General features: G+C 46.1%; 1 protein-coding gene across 1 annotated transcript in view; it reads left to right on the top strand.

Moving 5' to 3' along the window:
• The window catches only part of FAM3C (FAM3 metabolism regulating signaling molecule C), a 116,042-nt gene that overhangs the window by 71,804 nt on the left and 20,465 nt on the right, over positions 1-23,773 (top strand). The window contains exons 4-8 of the mRNA XM_075345049.1: positions 9,536-9,640; positions 14,506-14,538; positions 16,708-16,831; positions 17,313-17,371; positions 23,304-23,354. Of these exons, the coding sequence (XP_075201164.1) occupies positions 9,536-9,640; positions 14,506-14,538; positions 16,708-16,831; positions 17,313-17,371; positions 23,304-23,354 (372 nt within the window). The remainder of the gene's footprint in view (positions 1-9,535; positions 9,641-14,505; positions 14,539-16,707; positions 16,832-17,312; positions 17,372-23,303; positions 23,355-23,773) is intronic.

Below are 23,773 nucleotides of genomic sequence, written 5' to 3'. Positions count from 1 at the left end.
TGCGTCCAAATACTGCAAATTGCTGGATCCTGACTATACTGCACGCAAACGTATGTGAGCGCTGGCATGCTGATAGACAGGATCCTGCTGGCTCTACTGAGCATGCCCAGAAACCAGCCTGGTGTGATCAGTCTCTCTCTCCCCCTCCCCCTCCCTCTCTCCCCCTCACTCTCCTCTCTCTCCCCTGCCTGAGAGCTGCGGAGGCTCGTAACCAAGGTAAACATCGGTTAACTTGCTTGGATACCCGATGTTTACCTTGGTTACGTGTGCAGGGAGCCCGGCTCCTAGCAGCTGCAGACGCTCGTAACCAAGGTAAATATCAGGTATCCAAGCAAGTTACCCAATGTTTACCTTGGTTACGAGCCTCCGCAGCTGTCAGATGCCGGCTCCCAGTCTGTCACGTTCAGTTCCCCTCACTCCCGATCACATGACTCCAATGACCGCCCATAAACTTCAAGTGACAGGATCCTGCAAAATAACACTTGCGTTTGCATGCGTTTTTCTTTGTAAAAACAGGATCTGCTTTCACAGCAAAAAAATGTTCATGACGCATGTTAAAAAAACGTAGTGTGAAAGCAGCCTTATTTTGACTGTAGTTGAAATTATGCAGGTCTGAACTTTGGGCAACAGACAAAGTAATTTGTTGTTGTCATCATTAGGAGTCACGTGGACAGAACTCTGTGTAGCTGTAGCCTAGATCTTTTTGTTGGGTCTCTATCAAATTAATGCTTCTTTTTAGGTTAAAAACCCCACAATTTATGGGCAGACAGGAACCTGCAAATGAGGAATTAACAACGCTGAAGAGCAGGATTGCTCAATCAGAAGGTAATCTAAGAAAAAGACTGATGGCACTGTCTCCTTTTTTGTTACTATGTTTCATGTTCCGTTTGCACCTGTTCACATTAGAAAGGTAGGATGTGCCATCAGTCTTTTCTTAGATTATAGGGCCATATCTTCTGATTGAGCACTCCTGCTCTTCAGCCTTAAGGCTGCTTTACATGTGTCGATTTCTCGTGCGATCGCACCCGCCCCCATCTTTTGTGCGTCACGGGCAATTTGTTGCCCGTGTCGCACAATGCTGTAACCCCCCCGTCACACGTACTTACCTTCCAAACGACCTCGCTGTGGGTGACGAACATCCTCTTCCTGAAGGGGGAGGGACGTTCGGCGTCACAGCAACATCACACAGCGACCGGCCAATAGAAGTGGAGGGGCGGAGATGAGCAGGACGTAAACATCCCACCCACCTTCTTCCTTCCTCATTGCCGGCAGGACGCAGGTAAGCTGCAGTTCATCGTTCCCGGGGTGTCACACGGAGCGATGTGTGCTGCCTCGGGAACAATGAACAACTGGACGTTCGATTTTTTTGAAAATGAGCGACGTGTCACCGATGAATGAGAAGGTGAGTATTTCTGCTCGTTCACCGTCGCACATAGCTGTCACACGCTACGATATCACTAACTATGCCGGATGTGCGTCACTTACGACGTGACCCCACCGACATCTCGTTAGATATATCGTAGCGTGTAAAGCCCGCTTATGGCGTTGTTAATTCTCCATTTGCAGGTTTCTGTCCACCCATAAATTGTAGGGTTTTTAAACACAAATAGAGGAGTTAGTTTGATAGGCACCTAACAAAAATGAGGTCACCTTGCCACTGGCTGGTGGGCTCATGTAAAACTGGCCATTTTTGTGTGCAAAGTATTTCAATTTGTACATGTTTTTTTATAGCAGTAATGCATGACTATTTCCCATATTCATTGTTCCACATATCTTAGCACTACAGAATTTATTAACACCTTACAGACATATGAAGTACTAGTCCATCATCTACCGGCTCACTAAGTTTGAAGCTGGCTCCCAAGCCAAGCCCTTATTTTTCCCAGCAACCAATGTCTGTGGCAGTGAGCTGTCATCAGCCTGTAACAGTCACACCTGGAGCGGAGCTTAATCTGTGGCTGTTAACCTGTTAAATGCTGCTGTCACTCTTTGAAGGCGGCCTTCAGAGTGTGCTCGCAGGGAGGTGCCGTTCTAACCCCTCATGTACTTTCACAATGTGATTCCAAAATGACAATGTGTTGCTATGACTGCCAGGGATTTGCTGAAGACCCCTTTGCCTGTCCTTACTGTGAAAGCTAGTGTGTAGCTGGTGTTCATGGGATACTGTGATTGTTGCTATATTCAGAAATACTGTGGCATTGTTGTATATAGCACAAGTGATCGGATAACCACAAGTTCAAGTCCCTTAAAAAGGACCAACCACCAGGATTTTCCTATATAATCTTAAGCCTGTGCTATACTGGCGCTATCATACTGATTCTAAATATACCTTTTAGTTGTGAGATCTGATGTATACTTTCTGAAATACAGGCAAGTAAAGTTTGTGAAATGCACTGATATTTGGTAATAGGTGCTGCAGAATATGTGCATATATTCTAATAGTATATATAGTAATATGTGGGTCGGGTTTTGTTAGTTATTCTTGCTCCTGTCTGTCTCCCCATCCTTCCTTTACCCACGTGTCCTTCCTTTACCCACGTGTCCTTCCTTTACCCACGTGTCCTTCCTTTACCCACGTGTCCTTCCTCTTCCCCCTCGTGTCCTTCCTCTTCCCCCTCGTGTCCTTCCTCTTTCCTCCACGGTCCTTCCCCCTTTCCTTCACGGTCCTTCCCCCTTTCCTTCACGGTCCTTCCCCCTTTCCTCCACAGTCCTTCCCCCTTTCCTCCACAGTCCTTCCCCCTTTCCTCCACGCTCCTTCCCCCTTTCCTCCACGCTCCTTCCCCCTTTCCTCCACGCTCCTTCCCCCTTTCCTCCACGCTCCTTCCCCCTTTCCTCCACGCTCCTTCCCCCTTTCCTCCACGGTCCTTCCCCCTTTGCTCCACGGTCCTTCCCCCTTTGCTCCACGGTCCTTCCCCCTTTGCTCCACGGTCCTTCCCCCTGTCCTCCACGGTCCTTCCCCCTTTCCTCCACGGTCCTTCCCCCTTTGCTCCACGGTCCTTCCCCCTTTGCTCCACGGTCCTTCCCCCTTTCCTCCACGGTCCTTCCCCCTTTCCTCCACGGTCCTTCCCCCTTTCCTCCACGGTCCTTCCCCCTTTGCTCCACGGTCCATCCCCCTTCCCGCCACGGTCCATCCCCCTTCCCGCTACGGTCCATCCCCCCTTCCCGCCACGATCCATCCCCCCCCTTCCCGCCACGGTCCTTCCCCCCTTCCCGCCACGGTCCTTCCCCCCATTCCCGCCACGGTCCTTCCCCCCCCCCTTCCCGCCACGGTCCTCCCCCCCCTTCCCGCCACGGTCCTTCCCCCCCTTCCCGCCACGGTCCTTCCCCCCCCCTTTCCGCCACGGTCCTCCCCCTTTCCTCCACGGTCCTTCCCCCTTTGCTCCACGGTCCTTCCCCCTTTGCTCCACGGTCCTTCCCCCTTTGCTCCACGGTCCTTCCCCCTTTGCTCCACGGTCCTTCCCCCTTTGCTCCACGGTCCTTCCCCCTTTGCTCCACGGTCCTTCCCCCTTTGCTCCACGGTCCTTCCCCTTTTGCTCCACGGTCCTTCCCTCTTTGCTCCACGGTCCTTCCCTCTTTGCTCCACGGTCCTTCCCTCTTTGCTCCACGGTCCTTCCCCCTTTGCTCCACGGTCCTTCCCCCTTTGCTCCACGGTCCTTCCCCCTTTGCTCCACGGTCCTTCCCCCTTTGCTCCACGGTCCTTCCCCCTTTGCTCCACGGTCCTTCCCCCTTTGCTCCACGGTCCTTCCCCCTTTGCTCCACGGTCCTTCCCCCTTTGCTCCACGGTCCTTCCCCCTTTGCTCCACGGTCCTTCCCCCTTTGCTCCACGGTCCTTCCCCCTTTGCTCCACGGTCCTTCCCCCTTTGCTCCACGGTCCTTCCCCCTTTGCTCCACGGTCCTTCCCCCTTTGCTCCACGGTCCTTCCCCCTTTGCTCCACGGTCCTTCCCCCTTTGCTCCACGGTCCTTCCCCCTTTGCTCCACGGTCCTTCCCCCTTTGCTCCACGGTCCTTCCCCCTTTGCTCCACGGTCCTTCCCCCTTTGCTCCACGGTCCTTCCCCCTTTGCTCCACGGTCCTTCCCCCTTTGCTCCACGGTCCTTCCCCCTTTGCTCCACGGTCCTTCCCCCTTTGCTTCACGGTCCTTCCCCCTTTGCTCCACGGTCCTTCCCCCTTTGCTCCACGGTCCTTCCCCCTTTGCTCCACGGCCCTTCCCCCTTTGCTCCACGGCCCTTCCCCCTTTGCTCCACGGCCCTTCCCCCTTTGCTCCACGGCCCTTCCCCCTTTGCTCCACGGTCCTTCCCCCCTTTGCTCCACGGTCCTTCCCCCTTTGCTCCACGGTCCTTCCCCCTTTGCTCCACGGTCCTTCCCCCTTTGCTCCACGGTCCTTCCCCCTTTGCTCCACGGTCCTTCCCCCTTTGCTCCACGGTCCTTCCCCCTTTGCTCCACGGTCCTTCCCCCCCTTCCCGCCACGATCCATCCCCCCCTTCCCGCCACGGTCCATCCCCCCCTTCCCGCCACGGTCCTTCCCCCCCCTTCCCGCCACGGTCCTTCCCCCCCCTTCCCGCCACGGTCCTTCCCCCCCCTTCCCGCCACGGTCCTTCCCCCCCCTTCCCGCCACGGTCCTTCCCCCCCCTTCCCGCCACGGTCCTTCCCCCCCCTTCCCGCCACGGTCCTTCCCCCCCCTTCCCGCCACGGTCCTTCCCCCCCTTCCCGCCACGGTCCTTCCCCCCTTCCCGCCACGGTCCTTCCCCCCTTCCCGCCACGGTCCTTCCCCCCCTTCCCGCCACGGTCCTTCCCCCCCTTCCCGCCACGGTCCTTCCCGCCACGGTCCTTCCCCCCCTTCCCGCCACGGTCCTCCCCCCCCCCTTCCCGCCACGGTCCTTTCCCCCCCTTCCCGCCACGGTCCTTTCCCCCCCTTCCCGCCACGGTCCTTTCCCCCCCCTTCCCGCCACGGTCCTTCCCCCCTTTTTCTCACCCACCCCTTCCTTCCTCCCTTTTTTTCACTCACCTCTTCCTGTAGTAAGAGAGATAGCGGAAGGAAGGACATTCAGGCAGACAGGGGCAAGAATAACTAGCAAAAGCCGACCCACCTATTAGATATTCCATTGCACCTTTCATCAAATAACAATGCATTTCTCAAACTTTACTTGCCTGTATTTGAGAAAGTATACATCCGATCTCACAACTAAAGGTATGTTTAGAATCGGCATGATAGTGCCAGTATAGCACTGGCTTTAGTTTCTGTAGGAAAATCCTGGTGGTTGGCCCTCTTTAAGGGGAATTTTAAGTACAATATACCATATTTTTCAGATTGTAAGACGCAGTTTTCCTCCCAAAAATTTGGGAGAAAAATGAGGGGTGTGTCTTAAAATCCGAATGTAGCTCTGTGCGGCGGGCAGCAGCAAGATACAGGCCATTCTGAAAATGTCAGTGTTCTTCAAATAATGGTGCCCAGCGTCGGTGCGTGCACAGATAAAGCTCTTGGCTCAAGCTTGCATCTGCACAAGCGTCGATTATGGCCGACCATTTCTTTGAAGCCCGCATCGCCGACATCTTCAGAATGGCCAGTGCCTCTCTGCCCTCAGTGAGCACCAGCACACAGCAGCATCGGCCGCTGCCGCAGCACAGCGCCACAGTCAGCATCTGGGCCCCCCTCTGCACTGCCTGCATCGACCTGCTCCACCACCGGCGCTGCCTCCGGTGACCCCTGTCGCTGACCCCCTCTGGTAAGACGTCACCGGACTATAAATTGGACCCCTTTTTACTTTTTTTTTTTTTTGCTCTAAATTTGGGGTGCGTCTTATAAAACAAAGGAAAAAAAATACACATTTAGTATTACTTCACCTCTCCTACAGCAATCAAAGCTCTCCGGATGGTGGTTCCCTACACTGGTCACCTGTCACGGGTGCTCGCGGTCTCGTTGCATCCCTGTAACACTCCATTGTGGCCGCGGCGGGCCAACACAACGCAAATGCAGGGAGGTTTGACACATCAGGGGCAGCACGAACTTGGCAGAGTACTATCCAGTGCGGGCAGCAATTGTACAGCAAAGGTAACCACGGAAAGCTATAAGTTTACCTGGGCCATCACTGACTACTATTATTAGGCTGGGGCCACACAGGGATTACTGCAATCCCCTCGCATGACACTCTGCTCACTCTGGCAGTACAGCAGAGCCGAGTGTCATGCCATTGTCCCTGCGACTGAGGTACGACCTTGCGTTCGGACCACAGCTGCGGGGGGGCAGGCCAGTGCTGAGGAGGGATGGCCGGCACTGTGGAGGGGAGGTAGGGATTTATCTTCCTCTTTCTTCCGTTGCTGGCTATTGCCATTCTCGCCCTGCCCTCGCTGTACGCCGGTTTACTGCGAGTGCGGTGCGCTTTTTTTTCTCGCCCCATACACTTGCGTTCGGACCACAGCTGCGGGGGGCGGGCCAGTGCTGAGGAGGGGCGGGCCGGCACTGTGGAGGGGAGGTAGGGATTTATCTTCCTGTTTCCTCCGTTGCCGGCTATTGCCATTCTCGCCCTGGACTCGCTGTACACCAGTGTACTGCGAGTGCAGTGCGATTTTTCTCTCGCCCCATACACTTGAATGGGTGCGAGAGAAAGAGTCTCGCATTACAGTCGCAGCATGCTACGATTGTTTTCTTGGTCCAATTAGGGCTGAGAAAATAATAGGCTAATATTGGTCCTAGTGGAATGCGATGTTTTATCGCATTCCACTCGCTCCAATTTTCATGCCGTGTTTATTCTTAGGACTTATAATAATACATCACTATACCTCTTCAATGGGACAATATTTATGTATTTGTGTAATAAGACTGTTTATAAGCTTGGATCATCAAAGAAAAATATTTTTTTTACCCAAAAAGTTTTTATTCCCTTTTTTTTTTTCTATTTTTAAAAAAATCTTTCAAATTTTTTTGGTAGGAAATTTTAACCTTTTATTGCTGGGCTAAAGGTGGTAGCCACCGGCCGGGGCTCCACTTACATCATAAAGTATCCTGAGTATAGCTCATACAAAAAATAATTTTGTGCAGTTATTTGCTTTGAAATTTTATCTATCAATTTCCTTGTAGGAAAATTAGAAATAAAGAACTTCCTTTCAGTCTATTTATAATAACTCCATTTTAACGCTGGTTTTTATAGAAAAAAAATGTTGTTCAAAAACATTTTTTCTAACTTTATATATACTTTGATTTTAATCCCAGGCAAAGTGAGGGTGTACATGTATAGGGCCAAGAGCGCTGGTACTCATCTATAGAGATCTATATTCTAAACATTTAGAATTGCTATGTTACCATAAGTTCGTAAAGGTTTAATATGTCAAAATATGAAATTATTCAGTTTGCTAAAAACAGTGTAATGAGAAAGGAAATTACGCAGCTGTTATAGGTTATGTGCCCACGTTGCGTTGTCCCTGCAGAAATTTCTGCAGCGATTTGAACAGCACACGTGCGCTTCAAATCGCTGCAGAAACAGACCGTAATGAAAAGCCGATTCCATGCGCTCTGGATGCAGCCCCTCCCATAGACAGAGGGGGGGCTGCATGCAGAGCGCACGAAGGAAGTGACATGTTGCTTTTTAGAACGCAGCGATTTGGCAGTAGCCGAAGCGCTCTGTTCGAATACGCCACGTGATACTAAATAGGATAACTGAAGTGAGCACTAATATATATATTATGAGTGCAAGCCAAAAAATACATAGTACATAAGGATAAGGCTGCACATCAAAGTTAGATAATAGTATAATGCTATAAGCATACCGAAAAACATTGAAGCATACAATGAAAAATGCCACTTGCTAACTTGAAAGTGTGAATAATGAAATGCATACCTGCCAGGAATATTAGGAAAAAGGAGATATTTATATCTCTATATTGGGGTCCCTAGCTCAAGTTAGCAAGTGGCATTTTTCATTGTATGCTTCAATGTTTTTCGGTATGCTTATAGCATTATACTATTATCTAACTTTGATGTGTAGCCTTATCCTTATGTACTATGTATTTTTTTGGCTTGCACTCATAATATATATCAGTGCTCACTTCAGTTATCCTATTTAGTATTATGAAGTTTTTTTCTGAATGTGAACACAGCTCCGCCCCTTTCGGCCATGTTTTTTCCATCTCCTATATAAGAAAGTCCTTAGTTACCCCTCTCCACACACAGCAGTTTTTAATTGCAACGAGATGACACACAGTTAGGGTCATAGAGCTAGGGACCCCAATATAGAGATATACCTTGACGAGGTTTTGGGGCTCAGTTACATTGGTCAATGCGATTGCTAAATATCTCCTTTTTCCTAATATTCATGGCAGGTATGCAATTCATTATTCACATGTTCAAGTTAGCAAGTGGCATTTTTCATTGTATGCTTCAATGTTTTTCGGTATGCTTATAGCATTATACTATTATCTAACCTTGATGTGCAGCCTTATCCTTATGTACGAATACGGCACGTGGGCATGGATTAGGCACAATCTTCATAGATTGTGCAGGGGACGCAGGCAGTTACGCTGCGGTGCAGAACGCAGCGTAACTGCAGGAAAATACGCTACGTGGGCACAGAGCCTTACAATGTATAAAATGTGTTTTACTGGTTCTTCTATAGTGAGAGGATTGCTGCAGTGCCCTCTGCTGGCTGTAAACAGTACAACACTTTATAGCACTTAATTGTACTACACATATTTTTCTAAAAATCTTTCCAGTCCTACCATTAAAGGTCAGCAGCCATCAATAATTCTAACACCAGTTTATTGGTCTTTCACTGTAAGAATTCAAAAAGTTGTTGGGTCCTATTAATCTATCATGGCAGTGTTCACATTGACTTTGGGAATGGGATGTGGAACAGTCAGACACTTCTGATTAAGGGTCTGTTCACACCTGGTGATTTTGTTGCAGTTATTCCCTTTGCAGAAGGATCTCCTAGTCCCAGCAAAATGAATGAGATTCCTAAAGTCTCATACACACGTTGCTTTTTTTTCCCTTGCAGATTTGGTGCAGATCTAAATCTGCTTCATGTCACTTCTTTCAGCCTTTCTGCTGCAGATTTCACCCTCGCTAACAAATTGGAAAAGAAAAAAAAAGCCCATATATTTGATGCTGCGTTTGTCATGCCAACATATGAGAATTTGCAGCAGATTTTTCTGCAGCTAATTCTGAACGTGTGCACATGGCCTAAGACGCACACGGCTCTTTATGAATCAGGAGTACCTGACAAGTGTGTGCCTGCATGCACCTTGCCACGTATCTTACTCCGGTCAGTGACTGGAGTAAGGAATGCCGCAGCTTGTCATGAATTAGCCGAGCTGTCACACCTTCTACCTGAGCTTCTTCAAGGAGCTAGGCAAAACTGATGTGTAAGCATTAAAAGTCTCAAAAAATGTTGCCCAACTACAAGATGTACAAACATTTCTTGTTTTTTCACAGCTTTTTATACCAGTTTTGAGAAATCTGGGCCATGCTGTTCTACAGTGATCCTTGTAAATTGATGCAGCTGGGTTGTCATACATCAATCTTATTGTTTCTGTATTACTTCTAGGTGCAGTCAAGTATATTGTGGCCGTGGCAGCTTTTTTATTAACGTTTTACATCATATCTCAAGTATTTGAAATAAAGATGGATTCTAATTTAGGCAAGTTTTTGGGTAAGTAAAGGCTACACTTGGTTCATCAGCTGAGAACTGATCCGGTGCATTACTAAAAGAATCGCACCCTTAATTTCTTTTCCCGCTTACATCTTTCGGTAGTGAATGCACAGTAACTAGCCATTGAATATTATTTTCCCGTTCCATCTGTTTTCAAATGGATTCTCCAGTCGTATGATATTGATGGCCGTCCTTAGTATGAGATTGGTGAGGGTCTAACGCCAGTGGCTGCTGGATATAAACACATGGACCATAGCTGTGGGAATCGGCTACAGCTGCAGTAACACAAATTGACCACTACATATTGAGTGGCGCTGCACAGTTCTGGTCCATTCAGCTGCCAGAGCTAATGACTGATCGTGGGGATGTTGAACCCGCAACGATCTGTTAGTGATGCCCTATCCTAAGGAAGGTCATCAACATCATATGTCCAGAGAACAGATTTAAGAATGTGACCCTACAAGGAAACAAAAAATGATTAAGGCTTAACTATTCCGCTTTATCTAGGTATGACCTTATAGGTCATTGTGTAAACATTTACTACATGTACGAAGGTGCAGTTTAGATTTTACCATTTCCTAGTATCCTGCTTAGATGAATATTGTGCAGCGTGTCATACCTGTACTCCTTAAAGGGAACCTGTCAGGTCCAATATGCACCCAGAAGCACAAGCAGTTCTGGGTGCATATTGCTAATCCCTGCCTAACCGTCCCTGTATACACTAGCGTAGATAAAGAGATCTCTAGAAAAAGATCTTATATTGTATTCTAATGAGTGAGGGGAATAGTCGTAAGGGTGTTACTTTTTCCTCCTAGTCCGGCGTGCTACCATTCTAAGAGGGCGGACTAGTCGGGGGAAGTAATGCCCTTATGACTAGTCCCTGGCCTCATTATCATATCATATATGGGAGCTTTAGAAGTACTTTTTCTAAAGATCTCTTTATCTATGCTAGTGTATACAGGGACGGTTAGGCAGGGATTAGCAATATGCACCCAGAAATGCTCGTGGTTCTGGGTGCATATTGCACCTGACAGGTTCCCTTTAATAAAGCAAAAATTGGAAAAGATCTTTTACAATGTATGTATTGAAGCCATGGAAGTCCTGAATGTATATCACTTTAAAGGTAGGTTATGTAGCATTAGAAAACTGATACTCTGCTGCTGTTTCTATGTCAGTCCGTGTGGCTGTTTTCTTTTTAGGAACAAAGAAATAGTGAGGCTACGGTCAGACGGCAGTAGGTTCTCACATTCGAGAGAATCGTATCAATTGCGGTGATGACGCTAAGATCACAGTCTGCTCAGAGTTTTATCCAGTGTCCGTATATTACGTTGATTATTCTCAGATGAGCGAATCGGAGTCTGAGCACTTGTTGGGGAAAAGATGGAGAACAAAACTTCTCCATTTTATGACTCCGTGGAAATCGGACTGTAGTCGGATGTCATCAGAGTGCAGTCCAATGTCTTTCTCGCACCCACAGATTTGCATTGTGGAGTGACATACGATTTGCACTGTAAATCACAGCATGCTGCAATTATTTTTTTTTCTCTCCTCCAATTCAGCATGACAAAAAACTCGTAGATCAGTACTGCTGCATTGAATAACATAGGTCCGAGTCCTAGCTGATAAAATCTGATACCTCTCGTCCGATATATACAGGGGTGTGAGCAAATCCTTAATGTCAAAAACTGTTCCAATGGTTACCAGCTGAAGCAGACGGACCAGTTGATTATTATGGGGTCAGTCCGAGTTCCATGATGTCCGTTTTTAGATTGGAAGAAAAAGTTCTGCATGCTGCACCTTTTCTGTTCCAAAAACAGACACTTTAGCAGACCTCCTCATAATCAATGGGGCCCCTATACTTCCGTTAGATTCATTTATGCAACCGATCGGTTTTGGCATACATTTCTTAAGTCTAGAGCTGGTGGAGCTCGCAGAAAACCGGAAGCGGCGGGTCCCTGATGAATTTAAAAAAAACCCGGATCCAGTCCAGAATCTGGTACCCATATAAGTCTATGGAAACCAGAATCTGGTACCCATATAAGTCTATGGAAACCAGAATCTGGTAATTAAACATGTTGGTAGAAGGGATAGGGGGTAGGAGCGCGCGCAGTGTACTCACTGAACCTCCATCACGGCGGCAAGCTGCTTCCAAGTCACGCTTTCCCTCCCGGAGCCGACAATAAACCCTCATTGAATAGTCTCTGCTTTCCCCACCCACCGGCATGTGTAATTGGTTGCAGTTAGACTCGCCCCCACCCTGAGTGTCAGCGTGTCAGCTGACTGCAACCAATCACAGGTGCCAGGACGGCCGATGGGCGGGGCAATCAGTACAAATGTCTGCAGGTGAGTATCGTGGTATACAAATAAATGAATAAATAAAACAATCTGCGCAGGGTTCCCGTATCCTGATACCAGCACAGATGATGCCTACGGCTGAACCCCCCAGCTGTCGGGCTTTATCATGACTGTGTATCAAAATAAGCATAGAGTCACACACTCGCACGAGTCTCACATCACCCAGTAGCCGCACACTCTCCTGACAGGAGCGTGCATCTGCAAGTAGTTCCATGTAGCTGCACACTCGTGTCCAGAGAGTGTGAGGCGGTGTCGGGTGATGCGATCCGATACTCCTGTGAGTCATACGGTTCACCGTAAGGCCGGAGGCACCCTCACGCGAGTCTTGCATTGCATCACCCGGCACAGCCTGATGCTCTCCAGACACGAGCATGCTGCTCCATAGAACTACATGCAGCTGACCTGTTACTGTCAGGAGATTGTGCGGCCGTGCTGGGGGATGTGATGCAAGACTTGTGCAAGTCCCTTGCAAGTGTGACTTGACTCTAGCCTAAGAAGAACTGTATGCGGCTTAAATATTTCAATAAATTTAAAAAAAACGACTTGTGGTCCCCCCAATTTTCATACCCAGCCAAGATAAAGCTGGCTGTATTCTCAGACTGCGGATTGAGGTCCAGCCTAAAAATATCAGCCTCCAGCCTCCCAGAATCGCTGCATCCATTAGATGTAACAAGCCTGGCATTTTACTGGCTCTTCCCGAATGCCCTGGTGCAGTGGCAATTGGGGTAATAAGGGGTTAATAACAGCGCACAGCTGCTACTTAGCCCTAGATTAATGATGGCGCAGGCGTCTGACAGGTCCAAAGTAATCCACACAAGATCCCATAGCGATTCAGCTTATCTACATCTGAACCTCACAGCGAGTGGCTATAAAGCATGACCGTTCGCTGTCCGCTCCAGAGAATGAATGAGCCACAATGAGCGGTGAGTGTATGCTGAGAAACGTGTCACACAGGCTGGGGGTGCGTCTGACACCAGTCACTGAGTCAGCTGGAGCAGCGTACAGCAGCGTGGGAGCAGCGAAATGCCGGCTGGAGCCTGAGTAAGTATGAAGCTCTTGCTTCATTCTTTTTTTCTTTTTTTTTTTTTTTTCTCAAGTGCCGCATCCGGCACCTGGGCAACATGGAAACCGCGTGGAATCTGACTTTTTCAGTCCGGGTCCACAGAACAGGAAAATAGGTGTGAACATGGACTTAAAATTGGACATATAATTTAGGTTTTAATGTAGAACTTACATTTTTATGCAGTGGGCGTTTTCTTATTTCATTGTAGCCAATGAGAGAATATTGCCAAACTTCCTATAAACACACATAGGGCATCATGGTGGTCAGCATTGCAGTCTTGCAGCGCTGGGGTCCTGGGTTCGAATCTCATAAAGGACAACATCTGCAAGGAGTTTGTATGTTCTCCTCGTGTTTGCATTGGTTTCCTCCAGTTTCTTTCCACACTCCAAAGACCTACAGATAAGGAATTTAGATTGTGAGCCCCAATGGGGACAGTGGTGATCACATGTGTAAGAGGTTTGCATGTTCTACTCATGGATTTCCTCTAGGTTCTCCGGTTTCCTCCCACACTCCAAAGACATCCTGATAGGGGGGTATACAGATTGTGAGCCTCGATGGGGACAGTGATAATCACATCTGTAAAGTGAGTAAATGATATATTAATATTGGCAGAACCTGCATGTTTAGTTCAATAAAGTACGACATACAAGCTGCTGCTAGTGAGTAGACTAATTCTCCTTAAGGGTACTTAATATGCTGCGATATCGGTACCGAGATCGCTAGCGAGCGTACCCGCCCCCGTCTGTTGTGGACACGGGCAAATCGCTGCCCATGGCGCACAACATCGCTAACACCCGTCACACGGACTTACCTGCCCTGCGACGTCGCTCTGGCCGGCGATCCGCCTCCTTTCTAAGGGGGTGGTTCAAGCGGCGTCACAGCGACATCACACGGCAGCCGTCCAATAGCAGAGGAGGGGCGGAGATGAGCGGGACGTAACATCCCGCCCACCTCCTTCCTTCCTCATTGCCGGTGGACGCAGGTAAGGAGATGTTCGTCGTTCCTGCGGTGTCACACGTAGCGATGTTTGCTGCCGCAGGAACAAGGAACAACATCGTACCTGCAGCAGCAACGATATTAAGGAAATGAATGACATGTCAACGAGCAACAATTTTTCACGTCTTTGTGCTCGTTGATCGTCGGTCAATGGTGTCACACGCTGCGATGCCGCTAACTGCGCCGGATGTGCGTCACTAACGACGTGACCCCGACGATATATCGTTAGCGATGTCGCAGCATATAGAGCACCTTTACTGTAGTTGGAAGGCCCCAGTATAAATTGTACATGTTTTCAGTGAATCGTGAATATTTTGACAGTAACTGCCTGCATTACACTAATTTGTATGGCTACCTTCACACTGACACAGGCAAAGCTGTTTATAGTCACCAGTTTGTGTCTGCTACTGACCATTCTTTTTTTTTTTTTTTCTTTGCCCCCTTCTTTTAGCCAGGTCACAGCTGGACATTGTTGCACATCCTAGTAAGTACACGTTTACATTAGATTTAATCTTCAAGGCATGCATGCAGCAGAAAAGACCACCAGCCATATTTATTAAGCCGAAAGCTTAAAGGGGTATTCCTATCGCCACGATCCTATCCCAATAAGTAGTAGGTGTAATAATATTAGTAAATACCTCCAATTAGAAATATAGTACATTTCTCCTGATTCACTATGTCGCTTACCTCATGTGCAGGGCGCTGCAGGACCTTCGGTATCATATCATGGTTACAACCACGTATATAGTCACAGTTAGTTGCTAGTGGTCATAACCATGGATACCTAAGATCCTCAATGCCCTGCACATGAGGTAAGAGACATGTCTATATCAGGAGAACTATACTACATTTCTAATTAGAGGTATTTGCTAATATTAGTATTATTACCACTACTACATATTGGGAAAGGATCTTGGAGATGGGAATGCTTCTTTAATGCGCCAGAATTGTGGTGTTATTAAAGCCCCAAATAAATCCATTCTGAGACTTGCACCACGTTTGTGGTTCAAAGGAGTGTAACCTCACTGTACTGGAACAGTGCGCCCCAAAAAAATGTGAAAAAATTGTGGCGCACGTTTTTGGCACAAAGTAAGCTAACTGTAAGGTGCTGAAAACGTAGACTTATTTAGATTGGTTTATCCAATAGCATAAACAACCATGATAAATCTGGCACATTTTAAAGGGGTATTATGAAATTAACATTGATTTTAATCCTAAATGTTGATCTAGCCAATAGCTTTTCTAATACATTTCATTTGAGAACCCTCAGTGCATGCTAGAATACTCAAACAAGACGTCCTCAAGGGGCAGAGGCTGCTCACACTGCCGTAGCCTCAGTCCTTTCCCTGCAACAAAGCATCATCAGTGACATCCATTTCAAGGGCTGGGCTAGTATGCTTAGTAGAGCTCCTTTGTCACTGTGCAATATTACTTTTAATGTGCAGTGACAGTGCACTCCCTTGCTGGCTTTGATGAGAAGTGACTCACCTGCAAGAGAGGAGAGTAAGGCAAGAACTCGACAAGCAGAAACCAACTCCACTCTTGAAATGGACATCATTATAGAACCCCAGTGTACTCCACTCTAAGGCTATGTGCGCACGCTGCGTATTTGCATGCAGTTACGCTGCGATCTGCACCGCAGCGTAACTGCATGCGTCCTGCGTCCCCAGCATAATCTATGAAGATTATGCAGGAGACGTGCGCAGGTGGCGTGTTAGAGCGCAGCGCTTCGGCTGCTGCCCGAAGAGCGCGTTCTAAGAAGTGACATGTCACTTCTTTCCTGCGCTTTGCCTGCATCCCCCGCCCTGTCTATGGGAGGGGCTGCACTCAGAGTGCATGGAATCGGCTTTTTTTTTTCACTACGGAGTCTTTCTGCAGCGATTTGAAGCGCACATGTGCTATTCAAATTGCTGCAGAAATTTCTGCAGGGACAAACGCTACGTGCGCACATAGCCTCAGAGCTTACCACAATATTTGGATACATTCACACCATGTAACGCAAGAAGTACTAGAGTACAGAGAGCTACACTTTGAAGTGTTGTGTTGTCCTTACTAAAAAGCATGCTTTGCAGATGTCTTGGGAATAGCCCACAAGACCACCAGGACCATTGGGCAGCAGCCAGAGATGTCACCACTATAGCCACACTTTGGCAGTCTGTTATTGAAGGCTATTGCTGCACAGCGGTGCTGAGGCTGTTAGCAGTTCCAATATAAAAGGGAAGCGGTTCAGTTTCATTGATACATCTTGTGACTTCATATTGTGCTGATGCCATACTGGGGTCAGTGATGTCTTTCAAATGATTTCCTATTTTTACAAAATAAAAGTACAAATTGTGCTGTAATGTACTGTAATGTATTATACAAACTGACCGTGTTGCGACAGAGGAAAGGAAACCAAAGGCTCATCTAATAAAACTAGCACCTATTTTTTACTAAGAGTTAGTCAGTCTCTTTACAGCTTTCTCATAAAGATGAAAAAATATTGCTGCTTATGTATTTTGCTGATCACGTGTAACCAGTTAGAAAATTGATGAATTAAGGAACTTCAACAACCTATGTAATAAACGTATTCAATATCTTCTCCATTCAATACTTTTCATATCCTGTGACTATAACAGTACATAGCAAATTAATGCATATATTTTCCATGCAGCAACTAAGGCACCAAGATACCGATGTGGTATTTCAAAGATTTGCCCCGAGAAGCACTTTGCCTTCAAGATTTCAAGTGGAGCAGCTAATGTTGTTGGGCCCAAGATCTGTGTGGATGATGTTGTGTAAGAATAGCTTTTCATTACCGCCTTTTCTTAAAGGTTACGTGATTAATGTACTCCTTCATATTGCGTTACTTCCCTGGCGGCAGAGACTCAAGTGATCCCATGCTGCCTAGGAAAATTGGAACACAATAACATTTTGCTGCATCTTTTTAGGCTAAGATCACATGAGCTTATGAAAAATAGTCCAATTTATATGTATAAAAAAATTCATTCATTTTGTCCTTTTTAATAGTTTTTATACACTAATGTTCGAAAACTATACAAAGCCAAACCATTTCCTATGTCAGTAATTGCAGTGAATCTGTTTTTTTGGGGGTTTTTTTCTGCACACCCATTGGTGGGAGACTTGCACTCGGTGCAATATATTTATTTTTATTGGTTCTTGCCTCGTTCGTGTGCAGTGTGATCTCCACTGAGAGCACAGACCGAAAATACATTTGCCTGAACTTATAACCTTATGCAGATTTCTCTTTCTTTCTAGTTTGATGAGTGGTGTGAAGAACAATGTTGGACGAGGCATTAACACTGCTTTGGTGAATGGTAGGCGATTACTGTGTTTGCTACTACAATGGGTTGTCTTCATTAAGCATACCTAATCTTTCACTGTTTGGGATCCAGCTTTGGTGGAGTCTGAGGCTGCTTTCACATCAGAGTTTTTTTTGTGTAGGTAAAATACCGCAAAGCGCATTTGACCGGATTCTGTGCATTCCAAGTGCACTGCATGGAACCGCAAGTCACCGGGCGTTATTTTACCGGATCCTTCTACTTCTACTTTTTATGTCTGCTGCGATGGATGCAGTGGGACACAGAATTTAATCATCTGGCAGTGGAATCAGCTGATCGGGAGTCAGCTGAACTTCTTACCTCACAGCCCGCACACGTTGCGATGGATGTAGGTTAACAGCAGTCACTGCCTGCTGCCAATCACGTGTGACAGTGTGCGGGCTGTGTGGTCAGGAGTTCAGCTGACAGCTGACTCCAGTGCTGGCCGATTGTCCCCCTGCATCCATCGCAGCGTGTGTGGGCTGTGGAATTAAGCTGAGTTCAGCCGGCACTGGAGTCAACTGATCTGAACTCAGCTGTACTCCTGACCTCATAGCCAGCAGAACAAGTAATCAGATCAGCTGACTCCAGTGTCAGCCAATTACTTGTTCTGTGTCCCACTGCATCCATCGCAGAGTGTGCAGGCTGGAGTTCAACTGAGTTTTTAGATCAGCGGACTCCAGTGCTGGCCGAACACGGGTGACCTCACAGCCCACACATGCTGCGATGAATGCAGTGGGACACAGAACAATTAATCGTCCGACACTGGAGTCAGCTGATCTAACTACTTGTTCTGCTGGCTCTGTGGTCAGGAGTAGGGATGAGTGAGCAGTAAAATTCTCGGGTGCTTGATGGGAGAAGCCCATGTCAATTTTTTTTTTAAATTCACTAAAAAATAAAAAAAAACAAAACCCCAACCACATAACCCTAACCCTACGGTTAGGGATGACGTGGGTTTCGCCCAATTTTTGTGTCCAGCCAGGTACAACTATGCAGCGGGGGATTGGAATCCACAGCGCAGGGTGGCCCAAGCTTTTTGGGCCCCCTGCTGCGAATTGCAGACCGCATCTGCCCCAGAAAATAGCGCTTTCATAGAAGCATCATCTTCTGGCGTATCCAACTCTTCCAGCGGCCCTGGTGCCGGGTAATAAAGAGTTAATATCATCTTTGTTTTACCAGCTGGAATAAAGCACGAGATTCTTAATGTCAGGCCAAGTTTGACCCGGTCATTAAGAATCTTTAATAAAGGATTTAAAAGGAAGACCCCACACAGAGAAAAAATACTTTATTAGAAATAAATACACAAACACACTTAGGGACTCCATATTTATTACTCCCTCTCACCCCTCCATGATCCTGGTCTCCTGTCTTTTCTTCTGTCTTATTCAACCGATGCAGCTCTACTATATCAGAAAGCATGGGGGAGGAACTACTTTCTGGGCATGCTCAGTACAGACAACAGGATCCTGCCTATCAGAATGCGGTGACTTCCGGTAGAGCAGGATCCGGCGCTCATTGAACTGCATTGCAGGTACTGCCGCAATATCACAGATCCAGTGTGATGCGGTATTTTGTCCAAGGTCAAAAACGCTACAAGTAGCGTTTTTGAAAAAAGATAAAATACCGCAAAACTTCGCATCCACTGTGTGCCGCACGCAACCGCAAGTGACCGCATCTTACCGCGATTCCATTGCAAATGCATTGAAATGACAACGTATTTGTAAAGGATCCGGTTTTGCGACAAAAAATCCATACTTGCCGCAGTTAAAAAAAAACGCTGATGTGAAAGCAGCCTGAGAGAGATGATCAGCGATGAAATTAGTGACAGACAATTATGATGTGCTGTTTATTTTTTTTTATTTTTTTTTTTAAACACCCTCTACTTTCCCAGTAACCATTAAAACAAAAACAAAAAAATAAAAAATCTGCCAATTTGTCATCTCCTAGCTCTAAAATTGTGCCTTCAGAAGTTGGTCAAACAAATTTAATTTCAATTGGCAGACATGTTTCCTTTTTACGATCTTTTCAAAAACCTGCGTCTATTTGCTAGTATAGACAGCTAAGGCCCTCGTACATGTTAGAATAATGGTAAGCAAACCCTTCGATATTGTTTGGGCTAAACAATCATCTAATGTCCATGCTGGCTTCTCAACTCTCCACTCAACATATGATGTAAGGGAAAGGAGAGTTAGGAAGGATGGTTTTCCTAAAACTCTGTTGTTCAATCAGGTGACTGGATTTGCCTTGTAGTTGGAGCTAATATGCCAGCCCCAGTTACAGGGGAAATCTACAATATAAAAATGTTTTTAAATCTTGAAGTGCCAACAAAGACCTTTATGACCCTATGAGGGACATAATGTGCAAAATAAATGAAAAAAAAAATAAATGTAAATTATTTAAGCCACTGTCAGTCCTATTCCTCTCCATGTACAATGTTGGCTCGCACAGCTCACTCAATGCCATGGCTTTTAGAGCCACTTTTATGCTGATGATATTCATATTTACCTCTCTGGCCAAGCTGTATTTTTTTTTCTTTCTCCCACTTTTTGAAACTAAATAGAATTAGAAAATCTTCGGCACACTCTCAAATAAGACGTAATACAAAGTGTATCTGCTTGGGATTTTATTGCAAGGCAAAAAATGGATAATGACAAAAACTGACGTTTCGGCTCTGGGAGCCTTTATCAAGGTTGTATATCTAGGGAAAAGGTGTTAGATCATCACTTGTATGATATTGGAATGTATGATTGCTATGGAGTTTTGCCTATTCTTGCAATGTAACACATCTAAAGAAAATATGATTTAGCCACTATATAGTGGTAGACTTTAATGGAGTCTTCCAGATCAATTTCCATAAATGGAGAATAAATGGAGTGGATGGGGATTATAATGAAGACAAACGGCGTAAATGCCAAGGCTGCCTGTGAAATGTCAGTGCATGCTTAATATTGTAAGGGTCCAGCTCAATTGTGGTTAATAAATACATTCTCAAGTAGATAGGATCCCCAAGTTTAGAATCCTTGGATTTTCAAGGTTGTAAAATGGATGTCAGAGCCCAAATAGGATCAGCCTGCTGGTAAGAGTCCCGGCATCCATTGGGGGTACCTAGATATAAGGTATCCCAGTAATTAGATATGCATGCCTTATGTTCTAGGGGGTGGCAGGGAACAGTGATATTGAGGACTCCATTACAGTCTTCCACCAACCATATAGTGGCTAAATATTTTCATATTTTCTTTAGATGTGACATTGCAAGAATAGGCAAAACTCCATAGCAACTATTTGTTCCAATAGCATATAAGTGATGTTCTAACACAGGGGTGGGGAACCTTTTTACTGTCTGGAACCATTTGGAATTTTCTGCCAACCATCGGGGGCCGCACAAAATGATCAACTAGAAAACTACCCTGCTTTGTTTGGTCAAACAATTAACTCACCCCTACTGTGATGGTTGGAGCAGCTTCTGTTTGGTGATATTTATTATGTTTCTCACAACCGCTTTTCCAGGTTTGTCTCGGTCTGGAGAGGCTGGAGGCATACACATCTCAGGAGACGCTGGGGCATATACATCCTAGAAGAGGCTAGGGCACACACATCACATAAGAGGCTGGGGCGTATACATTACAGGAGACACTGGGGGTACACATCATAGAAGACACTGGTGGTATACATCACAGGAGACGCTGGGGCGTGTACATCACTAGTGGGGCACAGATCGGATTGGAAACAAGGACAGCACTGGCGGTGGCGGCACAGACAGCACTAGGTGGTAGCACTGGGGAGGCACAGACAGGTCTGGAAGAGCATAGTTATCACCAGGAGGGCACGGACTGCACTAGGGGGGCACAGACAGCAGTGGCGAGTACAGAGCACTGTGGGCCACTACCCAGCACTGTGGAGGGTGGCACACAGCACTGGGGGGTACAGAGCACTGGGTAGCATGGACCGCATAAGGGGGGCACGGAGAGGACTAGGGAACATGGACAGCACTGTCGGCAGCATGGACAGCATTAGGTGGTATGGACAGTACTGGGGGAGCTTAGAGATCACCAAGGGGGTACATACAGCACTTAGGAGTCACACAGCACTGGGGGGTACACACAGTACAAGGTTCTAGACACAGTACTGGGGGGGTACACAGCACGGGAGGGGGGCAGCGATGGGTTGCGGACTCACTGTACTGGTGTGGTCGGGAAGGGGGGGGGGGGGTCACACAGCTAAGATAAGGGAGGCATGTACAGCAGGGAGGCCAGTAAATCTGCTGCACTTCTTCTTCTGTGACTGGAGTCAGCGCGCTTCTTACTCTACCCACAAGGTAAGCCCTGAGCACACTGGCACAGGCCAGGGTTGAGCCTAGAATGTACGGGCTGTAGTTAGGTCCAGGAAGAAGCCTGTACATTCTAACATCTACCCACAGGCCATGAATATTGCGCTTCCTCCCATCACGCAATGGGATTTAAAGGGCCAGCAACCTTGAAAAGCGAGGCTTCCGCCACAGTACTGCGGTCCCCGGGAATGTGCCCAAGGGCCGCATACGGCCCATGGGCCCGGAGGTTCCCCACCCCTGTTCTAACACCTTTTCCCTAGATATACAACCTTGATAAAGGCTCCCAGAGCCGAAACTTCGTTTTTTATGTTTTTGCCTTGCAATAAAATCACCAGCAGATACACTTTATATTACGACTTATTTTAGAGTGTGCCAAAGTTTTTCTAATTCTATTGGACCTTGTTTTTACTTCTGAGCACCTCCGTACAAATAGTTAGTGAGCCAGGTTGACTCTTTTCTACTTTTTCAAACTCAACGTGACAGCAGACTTGTCAGGCTCAATTAACAGCTCCACACTTTGTCTAGACCAGTGTTCCCTAATCCTAGTCCTCGGCTCACCAACAGTACATGTTTTCAGGATTTCCTTAATATTGCACAAATGTTGGAGTCCTCATCTGTGCAAGTGATAACATTACCTGTGCAATACTAGGAAATCCTGAAAACCTGATCTGTTTGTGGGCCAAGGACAACTGGGGTACCAATGCACTGGGGTAACCTTTAACTGAATGCTGTTCTTGAAGCAACACTGTCAAGTCCTTAGCATTTTTTTTTCACCTCCTACTCAAAAACATTTTTTAAATCAACTTTTTTTTTTTTTTTTTTTTTTTTAAAAGCTTTGAATCAGCAAATCTATTAGTACACACCTCCATCTCTTGCCTAAACTACTGCAGCTTTCTCCTCTGTGCACTCCCCTTAATCCATCCTCAACTACACTGCTCTACTGTCAGAATCCCCATTTCTAGCCCGTCCCCGGTCTAAAAAAAAGCCCCATATGTCTAGCAAATAAAATAAATTCTTCAGGTACATATTCTAAATCATTTAACTGGACTTTTTTTTGCTTATAAAATAAATACCGGTAAATAATGTGAAAAAACAGGCGCACTTCCTTTTTGTCTTTTCCCCACAATATCAGCAAAAAGTATACTAAAAATTAGGTCCTGCATATCACAAAAAAGGCAAAAATTATTTGTAAATAATCAAAAAAAAAATGTTAGATCTCTATGAACAAAATAAAAGCAGATAATCTGCTGGTCTTGAACAGGGAAATGACCTGGTTAAAAACATAAGGATAAATTGGTATTCATGTCTTCTGAGAAGTAATGCAGTGCTCATGGTGCTCCTCGAAATTATCGTCTCCATGACCTGTGTAGTTAGCGGCGCACTCCCATATTTATACTCCGGAATTAAAACAAAATCCGTTCCAGTTTTCATAAATATTGTGCAAAATAACTTTTTTCTGTAGTTTTGAACTTAATTCATGTTATACCATTAAACAGTCATCAGTTAACACAACGAGCTGTCAGTTCTGATTATTAATTTTACACTTTATGCTCTTGGTCTTGTGTGTTGAAGCTCTTTAATATGAGCATTTATATTTTTTAGGGAAAACTGGAGAAGTAATTGAAACAAAGTATTATGACCTGTGGGGTGGAGGTAAGAGTTTGGGAGTTTGGTTTTCTTTTTTTAAAAAAAAAAAGTCATATTTCAAAATCCTTCCAACTTCTTGCTTAGTTATCCAGTTCATTTTGACTTGAGAAAAGACCAAGTTATGCAATGTTAAAAATGTACAGGAGATCCAAAATGTATTGGGTTCTCATAACACAGCAAGGTGTGCTCCTTGTCTCTTAACTTTTTTTTTTTTTTTATATATATATATATATATCACTAAGAGAAAGAGACCGCAAGCCAGATTGAAAATATGTATAGCTTTAGCAATACAAAACAATATATAAAAAGAGAATATAAATAATGAGGCATCAGACAGTGAGCTTGTTGGTGGGAACACCTGTACACAAGTGCACACACATATACTGTATATTATTCTACAGTCCCAATATATACTGTATCTATCA

Source organism: Anomaloglossus baeobatrachus, chromosome 4, assembly GCF_048569485.1.
Source record: "Anomaloglossus baeobatrachus isolate aAnoBae1 chromosome 4, aAnoBae1.hap1, whole genome shotgun sequence".
NCBI lineage: Eukaryota > Metazoa > Chordata > Amphibia > Anura > Aromobatidae > Anomaloglossus > Anomaloglossus baeobatrachus.
The sequence above is the reverse complement of the archived record's forward strand: the minus strand, read 5'-3'. Positions and strand labels throughout refer to the sequence as shown.